Source organism: Coloeus monedula (genome assembly GCF_965178545.1).
Source record: "Coloeus monedula genome assembly, chromosome: 6".
In the NCBI taxonomy this organism is placed as follows: domain Eukaryota; kingdom Metazoa; phylum Chordata; class Aves; order Passeriformes; family Corvidae; genus Coloeus; species Coloeus monedula.
The window spans coordinates 3,832,321-3,844,394 of record NC_138786.1 but is presented as its reverse complement, the minus strand read 5'-3'; the positions used below and the strand labels follow the sequence as shown (position 1 = coordinate 3,844,394).

The window sequence follows — 12,074 nt, the reverse complement described above, 5'->3', positions numbered from 1 at the left end:
ATGGACACTGGAAGTGATACAGTGTAAGAGATGGTCAAGTCCCTGTCATGAGACATTTCAGAACAGACTTGTGAACGCCCCTCAGGTGTAGGCGTTTTCTGCATAGGTACGGTTGATTTTCCTTCAGAGCTGGAGCACAGACTCCCCATGTTATTCACAAATGCAATTCTACAAATACTTAGTGTGAGCTGCAAACTTGTTAAAATTTTAAACACAGTTCTTTAAACAGAGTTAAAACCAGGAGCCATATCTGCCCTGCAAAGCTATGACTCAACACAAGAAAGTACCAGGTTCCTCAGCATATCTTTCAGATTACCTCACGGTCCTTCCTTTCTCTCTTCTTGTTTTTCCTCTTGCAACACCAAATTTGTGATCACTGCACTGTATTCAAGGCAAAACAAACCACCCTGAACATTTGGTGAATACCTTCAATGTGTATTATATTTAGAACACTGGACAGGGCTATTCCAGCATATACTTTTGGTAGTGCACACAGCAGAACAACAGAAAACACCAACTACTCTGATAATGGATTTATTTAGACAAATTCTGTAAATTTATTTTACATCTGTCTGATTTACAGGGAAATCCCTTGGTCAATAAAACCAGAGCATCTCTTGAATGCCAGCACAGAGGAGCACAGAGGCAGCATCTTAAACACTAAGCAGAATATGATGCTTGCTTCATACCTGACCTAAATGAAACACTAGTACACTTTTACAGAGTGGGATGACTGAAATTTAAGTAATTATCACATTTTCATGCTGTTGAGACAATCACATTTATTTCCAGTGAAAATCTGAAAGTGTGGGCAAACTGGTTTCATATTTTATGGGCTTGTGCCTCTTTAAAAAAATAAAAAATCTTTTCCACTTGTGCAATCCTTTTAATCTTAGTGAATTTTGCACAGTCTTATTGAGTCATCATTTCAAAAGCAAATGTTAGATTCATTCAACATTAGATCCATTTCTTAAGAAATTACTAGATTCATTTCTAAAGAAAGAGAAACCTAAAAATAATACTAAACCCAAAATGGATACAGAACAGGAGTGAAAGGAACTGTTTCAAAAAGTCGAAGAAATGAAATTTTTTCTAAGCCTATAAGAGCACAATTTTCAGTCATGAAGAAAGTTATAGCTACCCAAAATTTTTAAATACATAAATAAATATTATTTAACTTACTGTTATCTGTTGCATGAGCCAACTGTTCCACTCTGTAAAATCACTTCCCAGCTTTCTGACATCCATATACTGTTCATCCATAAGCACAGGGATCTTTCAATCTCAGGAACTCTACTTATTTTTGCTAGTCTCCAGTGAATTGTTAAGAACTTTCTGCTGGTCCTGGTTTCCAAAACTTTCCTCACTCCACCTCTCGCCCCAGCCTTCCCAGCAGCCTCGCAGAGCTGGGCCCAGCACCAGTCCACTGGCACAGCTAAAAACAGGTTCAGTGATGACCTGGCAGTTCGTACCAAAAGGGTCAGTGCCTTTTCAATGTCAACTTTAGCGCAAGAGAGTCCTCAGCTGGAAATCCTCAGCTTGTAGAGAACATGGGTTGAGACACGAGGCTTAATATTTCACATTTATGTTCCACCCGTGTGCTGCTGGATCCTGCAGTGAATCACTCAGCAGGCAGCACTGTAAAAACTAACTCTGAGGGTTTGTATGAACTCTCTCTTCCACAAGACACCAAGCACCTGAACACTTCAGGACTAGCCAGTCTTTGATTAGTAAAAGATGTAATTCAAAATATAAGATTCACTGTAACAACATGTAATAACAGAATCACGGGTCAGTAGAATGGTTTGGGTTGGAAGGGACCTCAAAGATCATCCAGTTCCAATCCCCTGCCATGGGCAGGGACACCTTCCACTACACCAGTTTGCTCCAAGCCCCATCCAGCCTAGCCCTGATCACTTCCAGGTATGGGGCAGCCACAAGTAAACCTGTGCCAGGGTCTCACCGCCCGCACAGTAAAAAATTTCTTCCTAATATCTAATCTAAACCCACGCTCTGTCAGTTTAAAGTCACATCCTGTCACAAGCTGCCCTTGTCAAAGAGCCCTTTGTAAAAAGAGTCTGTTCAGCCATCCCAGTGACCTTTTGCCAGCACTAGGTCAGCTGGCTCCATGCCACAGGGATTGCATCCAGCATCCCAGCTCCCTGCTGCTACTGTCCTGATAACTATCCCTGCACCTGAAGCCATAAAAAGCCTTCTCTTTCCTATTCAGGCTGAATACTACTATAAATGGGTAGAAGAAAATTTTAAATGCTCTAAGACAAATTTCTATCGTGCTTTTTAAGTCTCAGAGCTCTTTTTTCACCACTTTTGGGTTTTTTTAATTCTTGCACTATTACTGGGCACAAAGGCAAAAGCCTGGGTTTTGTCTCTCTTTATAATTAATAATTTATGTAGAGTGGAAAAACTGTATGAGGTTAAACAGAACATTTCCAGCAAGGAAGTTTGTGCAATGCCACTTGACTATCCTGTACTTGGTACAGGAGCCAAACCCAATCATTCAGAATGCCAAATACTTCATCTCATTTTACACAAAGCTACAAAAGAGGAATTGTCCTCCATTTTAATGTGCTTAAATGAAAGATTTTTCCTTCAGGAAAACTTTCCAGATCATCTATGTTCATCTTAAAGACAACAGGGCTCAGAAATTTCTGAGCCAAACTCAGAAACCTCTGTCTGAACATCAGCTCTGGGCAAATATTAGATTTTGACTCCTTATGTCTGATTTAATCTCTTCCCATAGCTAAACATCCTCACTCTTAAAATTTCTATCCCATCTGTGGTCTTAATTGGGCTAATATCAAATTCCTGAGAAATGGATACCCACACACTATCTACTGATATAAGGAAGAATTGTTATTACTATAAATATCACTACAGGTATCTTGTAGGTAATAAGGGAACCTTATAACCTTTCTTTGAGACAAAGAGCACAAATTAAACCTTTAAGTACCAAACTGCAAAGGAGGTTTTTCCAAAGCTCTATTTATGCAGAGTTCTTTCTGTTTTATCAGCATCCCTCTGTTTCAGAGACCATTTGAATACCACTGAATATCTTAGCCTTCAAGACATCACCCACAAGAACTCTGAGTTTTGATCTCCTTATGCACACTTCTCGCCTTGCTCCACATGAAGAGGAGAGTTTTTCCTCTCAATTGCTAAAGTAGCCTTTTTAAATTGAATCTGAGGGTTTGACATAATCCAAATCTGCCATTTTTAAATGACCTTAAGCAATGCTGAGTTCAAGACAAGCTCAGTATCACACAGAACCAAGCCATGGGAGTGTATTGTCATGTATTTTTATATCAATACAGGATTGAATAAGAAACATTTTCATCATCAGGAGTAGAAATTCCGATGGCTCAGATCCAGATTTAGGATTTTCTACTCTTTTACAAGAGGGCATTTAGAGAAATAAATATGGATTTCCTAGTAAAGTTGACTTGAAGATGCTGATTTAACTCTGAAGAGCCTTTCCTGCTAAAGCTCTGACAAGATCTGCCATGGCCTCTTGAACTGTGCCCTTGAACTTGATGCCTTGCCCTCCTGAACCTGATAAATATAACTGCCTACATATAAAGTGCACACATTTTTAGCACACATGTGGCATGTGTAACCATACACCAGTTTGCTCACTGGAGTGAGGATGACTTGCTAACGTTTTACTAACTGTAGTCAGTCCTATTTTGATAACACGAAGTGAGAAAGTTAGGACGAAAGAAATTCCTTAACTGTCCTTCAAAACACCGTAGCATCCCTTCCTATTTCAGCAGTTTACATTTAAGAAACGTTTTAAAAGGAAATAATATTTAAAAGTATCAAAATGTGGTAACAGTCTAGGTCACAAGAACCCTCTGGAGATAATCCTTCCAACCTTCAGCTGAAAGCAGAGCCTGAGATGAGGTTATCCAGGGCCCTGTCAAGGCAAGTCCTGAATACCTCCAGCAAGTGAAATCCCACCCCTTCTCTGGACAAACTTCTCCAATGTTTTATTCTTCTCACAGTGAAGAATTTTATTCCTATTTCCAGACAGGATTTCCCCTAAAGGAATGTGTGCCCCTTGATCTGTCACCACACATCCTTGTGAACATAGTGACTACCCTTTACATATTAAAAGACAGTTATTAAATATACACAATGTTCCATGTTAAAAGGGTTTACCCAAAATCTGAAAGAAATAAAATAGAAGGAGCAGGAGAGGAATACACACTTTTCTTACTCTCCTGCCCGTATGGTATATCCATACCTAAAAAAGTGAGATGTGCACAGCCAAGGTTAGCACTGAACTGGCAGGATCTGGTTTGAGAACCCTCTCATCAGCCTTGTACCAAGTAAGTTTGCAAGAACACTCCTATTAAAACAGTCATTTATTTCACCTCAGTGTCTGAATCTGTATGTATGCATTCTTGGTTTTTTCCTTTTCCTAATATTATCTGTTTAAGAGAAACCTGACATCAACCTGCCTTCTTTATAAATCTGGGTAATAAACATTTCCTTTGATCTGAAATGGAAACGGGCAAAGTCTGGGAATGCTTTTTTTTCTACTGATATTTCACCTAACATTCAATCCACAGGAAAAGCATCATTTTTCCCACAGACTTCTACTGCCCTCTGTAGGATTATTTTAAATAAAATATTAGGAACAAAAGTAAAAGAAAAAAATAAAAAGCAAGCATGTAAGCCTGTCACAGTATTGGTTCTCACCAGTACTGTATCACATCATCAACGTAGTGGAGGTGACTTTTTAAGCTGATGTCTCCTACAGCTTCATAACTTCATTGATTTTATAGGCTTGACACAAGAAATAAGCAGAATATTCCAAGACAACACTATAAGACTTTTGAGACTGCAAAATGCAAACTGAGTGCCTGAAGAACGGTGAAGACAGTGGATATGTGAGGGTGTTCAGAGCTAGTCAGAAATCCCCAGCATTTTGCAGAACTGCAGGCTGCTTTCAGAGCACAGCTCAAGAGACTCTCCATTGTGTGCAAGCAGAACAGTGACACAAACTCATGAGAAAATCTACGGAACCCAAGTCCTTACTGAAGTTGTACCTTTCAATATATTTAAGTTTCATTCTTGATACTACGTAGGATGCAGTTCTGCTCCCCTCGCTATGGATAAAAAGTAGATTTATGTATTCTAAACTGCATATGCAAATCAAATTTTGGCTATATTTTATCTGGTGATCCTACTGGACAATTAGAAGGACATGGTAATGTGGAGCTTCAAGGTAACCACTAACTAATAACTGCACACAGGCATAGAAACGCAATGTTCATTTGCCTCTCTACATTCATGAGAAAAGTTTTTGATAATTTAGATGAGTTCAGTAGTGACCTTGGAAAGTGTCCAGTGCCTTCCATGCCATAGTAGACCTGTGGTGTTCAAGGACATTAAAGGACAAGGAAGTAAACCAAAGCTATTCCTACATAAGCACGGACTAAGTAACTCTGACAATTCAGAAGAGAGCTAAAAGGCTCCAGCTGTATGAAGGGATTAGGATGACATAAAAACCCCCAAAAACCACAAGCCTGAGTGGCTTATTTCCCCACAAAACAAAAATGCAATTAAGACTTTAATGGCATTTTTCTTTAAAAAAAGCCTGCAACACCAATTACACACATGAAAGTATCCCATCTAGAATGTAACGGCAATTATAAATGGCTAATCACTGTGACAATAAATAAAAAACCATACTACAGTGTTTTACCACTTTATGATGTGAGGAATGAGGGTCCTGAAATTCCTCTGAGTTTGGGTAAACTCCCTATAAAAAGGGAATTCTGCATATAAACTGAGGGGCTAACCCCAAAAAGCAAGTTAAAGACATCAGGCCCTAAGCTCAAAGAAGGTGCCCGTGGGACTGAAGTAGGTGTCTAAGTGATCCTTACTAGAGAACACTTATCTCTTCTCCCTATCTTGAAAGTGGTGTCAGACAGCATGTGGAGACACAGAGAAAACAAAAATACTGACAACACAAGGTCAGCTGTGGGGAAGAGAGACTTGCATCTCTCTACATGTTCCTTTGCTTTGTGTGCACCTCACATCAAACACGTGCATCCATCCAAGAACCTCTTATTTTTTTGCAATGGTGCAATCATTTTCAATATTACACAAATCCTTTCCCCAAGACTTTTAGGAAGCCAGTGGTCTCATGAGTAACTGACTTACAGAATCTTTTGAAAAATCTAGGTTATTTATTTCCCAGTAGCTGGCTGTTCTTCCATGCTCCATTTGCTGTCCTTTTCCTTCCTGATGCATTCTGTTTCAATTAATGCACTTTCATCGCCACAAGACACAGACGATTGACTAACAAGACAATTTGCATTTGGAGGGAAAGGTCACAGATTAATAAAAGCTAAAAATTACAACCTACTTTTTGTAAGAAATGATTCAAACATAAGACACTGAAGGCCACCTTCTATCACAAAGTGACCAATCATGCCAAAAGAGGCTGATTTTTCTTTCTCCTATTTCCTTCCTCAAAAACACACAACAGAGCAGGTACTGGGTAAAGAAATGAAAACTTACGAAGCCTGGCACACAGCACAGTCATGTGAGTCTCACTTTCTTAGGCAAAACACAGGATATGGGTCAGAAAACATGAATTGTCTTAGCACTTTGACAATAAACTTTCCCTGGCAATGTTACAATTAACTTCAAAATAAGCCAAAAATTTGTCAGATCAATTGCTTTTGTTTTTCATGGATGCAGACCAACTTTGTGTCATGATTATACTTTCAAGAAAAGTTCAAGTTCAACTTTACATAAGCTCCCTTTTTTTTTTTTTTAAGACCATAATTTATGACTGGAAATTTTGACCAGAGCAAAATTCTGAGTAGTTAATGCAACTTATGTAGATTGTCAGCCTAAAAACCAGCCTTGTTTCCTTTAGTCATTTGTAATACTCATAGGAAGCAGCTCATCTTATGTGCTTCTTCAGCAACCAGTTTATCTTTCTTAGGAGATGAATTACAGTGAGGAATGAGGGTTCCCAGAACTGACTAAATGCAGTTGATATTTAAGTTACTCAGTTGACAAATTATTATTATTTCTCTGTATGCATGAGGACTTCTTTCTTTTTCTCTTTTGAAGACCAAAACCAGTACTTTACTTTCCTTATTTAGTAATCTTGGTAAACTGAGAAGAAGCTAAAATACATGGAAGCCCTCTCCTCCATGCAGCGTAACATCACACCACCCATAAGGAGTAGGGATCATCCAGACAACCAACCTATACTTCAGGACAAGACAAATCCCACCCCACCTCTCCCCAGTCTAATATTCACAAGAAGGACAAAGAAAGAGACTGGGGAGATATTACACAGAAAAACAAGGTTTCTACTGCTCCCACTGAAACCTGTTAGCTTGTTCTTTGAACTGAAAGCCAGACCTGGTTCAGATTTAGAGACAACTATTACATGCTGATGTTACTGTTAAATCATTACTGTTTACACAATTTACCTTCTAAAAAAGCGTGGATTTACCAAGGTAGAATACTACGAAATTGTTAGCATATTATGCTAATACATTAATTTGTAATACTTAATTTTACTTAATGCTTACAATAATTATATTATACAGAGGTGAATTTAATTTTTCTCTTATACAAAATCTGATCAGGGCGTTTCAGAATGTCCCTGGAGGATGCTGAGGATCCTCCACTGGCACCATAACTTTTTTGGGGTAACATTCCAAAATCAACCAACATGCTGTCCTAGGAGAACAATTTCTAGAGAAGAAAGCCCAGAGTTTCCTGGAAAGAACCAAGCATGAGAACCACAGACAAGCTGACCCAGACCAGTGCTTTTCCCTGGAGCAAAATGCTCATTACAGTTATTAGAACTTACGCACGGCCAGCGAGGAGACTCGAGCCCGAAGGCTGCCACTGTCAAGTCACTGCAAGGAGCCTGTGCTGAAGTGCAGGGCTGGCCCATCTTTGTCAGCAGAATGACTTTAAGGATCCAGAACTCGCCCCCAGCCGGCAATTTGACCGTACCAGACTGGAGAGATGCGGTCAGTTCTCACCAGTCACATCCCCCCAGCCCCGCTGGTACGTGTGGCACCACGGAGCTCAGAGCTACAAACTCAAGCTAATGAATGCTGTCAGATCACTAAATTAGTGAATGGACACAAGTTAGGAAATGTCATTCAAAAAAGCTCCGCATCACACACAGCACAGCTCTGAGTGTTTCTGAGGCCCTGCCACAGACATCATTTCACTGCAACATTTATAAAATGTAACATGCTCCTGCCTTCAAGCACAACACTAGATGGTTCTTGAAATTAGACTGAAATTGTGTAATTTTGTTTCTTACAGGATCTTCCACAACAGTGATGGAAATTAAAGCAAATGGTACTATGCATCATATAAAAACTTTGGAGAAATCTTCAGTGGTCATTTTTCATTCTTGTCAAACTACTCATCAAAATGCCTTATTTCATGATTAATTCATTCCCCCTTATCTGTGCTTGAAGCAAAATGAAACAACATGGTTCACCAGTGCCAGGACTTTTTAAAGTTATTTTTTGGAGGTACCTTCGGGCCAGCAAGTCACAACTTCAGATATATTAAAGAAGGACTATACTTTTTTCAAGAAGCTCCAGCTGGGTTTGGATTGCAGATGTCATGTTTACAACATACAGCTTTGAGACAGTCTTACAACTTCTGGAGATTAACAGAAAATCCAGTTTCCTCTGAATGAAACCACTATGAAGAAAAATCAAAAATTTCTGCTTACCTTTGTCATTGCTGCTTGTTGGGGTTGGAGGGGGAAGTCCAGGCTTAGATTTGTCGTAGTTGTTAAAGCTCTGGCTGCGTCGGTTGTTGGCACTGATGGAACCACGAGCTTTGGCCTCGCTGCCCGCAGCGGACACCCTCGTGGTGGGACCTGGAAGTCTGGTGGAAGAATTACAGCATGATTAAACACAGGTAGAAAGCACTCTGGGAAAACAAAAGATCAACAGCACAAGTATAGACTCATAAGGGTCTTTCTGCTTCCGTAAGAACAAATCAAAGAATCATCTTAGATGAAAAGTTTATGTCAAACAAGATACAGTCTGAATTGTTTTACACCAGAAAAAAAGCCCTGAGAAAATTAACAGTCACCTGCCATAAATCTGCTGAATCGGAAATAGTTACAGGTAAATTCAGTGGAGCAATACCACTGGCAAAAGGTTAAGAGTAAGTGAGGCACTGATGTTCTTAAACCAGACTGCCAGAGACTTCGTCACATGCCGCCCACATAAGGGCTACCCGTATTTCAGAAATAACAATGAGATGGCACCTGGCTGCCTTTTCCCTTGTAGAGAAGCACATCACATCTCTGCCCTGGCAGCTACAAAGCTCAGCAGCCAAGCCCAGCAAAACTTTTACTTGGTTTAATTACTTGAGCCTATATAAATCACACAAAGCTTCAGTACCTTCTCCTAGAGTAACCACATTATCAGTGAGCTGGTGTAAGCCTCTGGTTTAAACTGGGCATCTGTCTCCTCCAGCATTTTCTTACCATAGCCTGTATTTACCAGATTTAGCTGATTAACCAGGAAAAAAAATGCAGTTATTTTGGAGTAAGTACACAAGCTTTTATGCTTTTCAGGCAAAAAGAAAGGTGGAAGACGTCTCTAAAAAGCCCAAGATAATCAGGAAAGCCACCGGCATCACATCTCAGAACACTTCAAAGCCAACATTCACACACAGATCTTTTTAAAGCTTCTCTATATAAAATACAAAAATATATTTAAATAACTTGTGTCAATAATAAGATAAAAGGAAGAAGTCCCAGTTGTCAGAGAGAGTGGGGATGCAACTGACCAAATCACCACTGTGCCTCTGAGAGAAGGAAGAGAAGCCAGGAAGGAACCTGGCAGGGCTTCCTAAATAAACTGACTTCTCCAAGACTAGTGAAGAAATAGAAAATATGAAAAAAAACATGAAGAAAAAGCCAAAATGTCAGTAGCTGCATGCACATGCTTTCAAAGCTCAGAAGAGTCTAAGACACAAGGGCATCATTCAAATACAAACCCAAAAATTAATTTACAAGCTCAAACCACCACAGATTCAGCACAACACATCATGGTTCTGAGGTTGACTTTTAGACAAGTCTCTCAAATTATCCAGCTTTTTCCAGCGCTGGGGAGTGCTAAAATGTTGTCCATACTCATCATTGCAGCAAGGGACCCATGAGAAAACCCCAGAGAGGCTCCACCCACTGTAGAGGAGACCACAGGGGAAGAAGCTGAGGGCAACCAGTGACTAAAACTGTTTGAGAACTTGAAAAGTCACCAAGACAAGGAAGTTCATGAAAAGTTCATTTTGTTTGACAGGAAATGAGCTAGGTTTTCTACAAGGTACCTCAGGCCAAAGTTTTTACCCAGTTTTGAAACACTGAGTATGGGGCACCCACCCCAGAATGGCTCCCCAGAGGGCTCCAGTATGGGAGGGGAGTTTTCCAGTAATAGGGAAGGGACAATCTTCCTGTACTGCTGGATAGAAAAGGCTCCCCACACATACCCACACAGGTTTTGCAAAGCTGTCACATTTTAAAGCAAATAAAGCTCCTCAAACCATGTGACCACTTAAGAAGTGACAAGTTTTCCATTTGAATCAGTATTGCCAGTGCCAATAAAAACACACGAATAAAAAACCTATGTGCTAAAAACACTCTTGAAGATATCCTTTCTCTTAGACTTTTTTTTCTCCCCACTGTATTTTAATTAACTGGTTTCAAGCCCCTGCTTTTGCTGTTAGGTCAAGATACTTCACAGCAGTGCCTGTGAAATCTAAGGAAAACAATCGGGTTCAGGGAGACACTTCTCTGGGTTCTTGCTATTTGGAGAGAAGGTACTGAGCTTGGAGAACACTCTCTTTAACTACTCCTCAGCACCTCTGTTAAGCAAATATGAGCTGTCAAGCCATAATTATGATCAAGGAAGAACATGAAAAGGAAACTTGGAACTTTTTAACAGGGATTATTCTGCAGAGATTCACTGTTACCATAAAAGAACTAAGATGCAGGAAATAAATCCAAATTATACAGCAGAAAAAACAATCTATACATACTGAATAAAGATCATAAGCTATAGTTCACAAGCTTAGCAAAAATGATATGGTATAATTTACCAATGTAAAACTATATTCTAGTCAAACATTTGAATATATTATAATAGTAAAATAAACAAGATTAATAACCAGATTAATAACCACAGCAACCCTCACGATCACTGAGATGAGATGGTCAGATGAGCTGGCATGCAAGTCATGCTGGGATCCAGGGAAAAAACAGACTCAAATACCTAAGAATCACTTCCAGGGAGATTACAAGTGCTGAGTGTGAGAGCACTGGGAACAGCAGGGGCTCTGATGAGCCAGAGCTCATCGTGCAGGTGATACTCTCCCCTCTAGCTGAGACACTGGCCTGATGCAGCTCAGATGGGGGATGGAGCTAGATGATCTTTAAGGTCACTTCTACGATTCTGTGATTTCAATAGTACAGATCAAAATATAATTGATACAGCGGGGAATGAACTCCCAGAACCATGTTTTGTTCTCAAAAGCAAAAGCTCCTAAGAACAAGAAAATCAAATTATTTCCCTGTGGGCCAAAACGCATTCCACACCTCAAAAAAAAAGAGAAAAAAAAATTAAATCCATCTAAAACTTTCACATTTCAGCCTCTTGTAAAGGCCTAGTTACAAAGTGCTTTCAACAGGAACCCTAAACATGCACCCAGAAATATTGCAGAAGGATTATTCATGCTTTGCAGAAGATGAAGAAATGCTAACCTAGAAGACCTTTTCTGACCAAGAGTGAATCGGATGATTTTGCTTTGAGATGAGTCCCTGGGAGATGCACTGTGACAGGAAAGAAAAAGCGGAAGAGAACATTGAACAAAGAAACTTTTTTTTTTTTTTTCCTTAATCCACTGAACGTAGTGACTGGTTTTAGGAAGAAAAGGGTTTTTTATTAATTTCACAGGAATATAATGCTTCTTGCCCAAGTATGACTTCAGGTCAAAACCACTACAATCTGATATTAATTAATTTTTACAGAGTA

General features: G+C 39.5%; 1 protein-coding gene across 3 annotated transcripts in view; it reads right to left on the bottom strand.

Moving 5' to 3' along the window:
• The window catches only part of NAV2 (neuron navigator 2), a gene marked incomplete at its 5' end in the record, with an annotated part of 366,989 nt that overhangs the window by 108,439 nt on the left and 246,476 nt on the right, over positions 1–12,074 (bottom strand). For 2 of the 3 annotated variants that reach the window (XM_082283277.1, XM_082283276.1), the window contains one exon: positions 8,762–8,919. In XM_082283277.1, the coding sequence (XP_082139403.1) occupies positions 8,762–8,919 (158 nt within the window). Of the gene's footprint in view, positions 1–8,761; positions 8,920–11,803; positions 11,873–12,074 lie in introns of all 3 variants that reach the window. The other variant, XM_082283275.1, reaches the window with a different exon arrangement.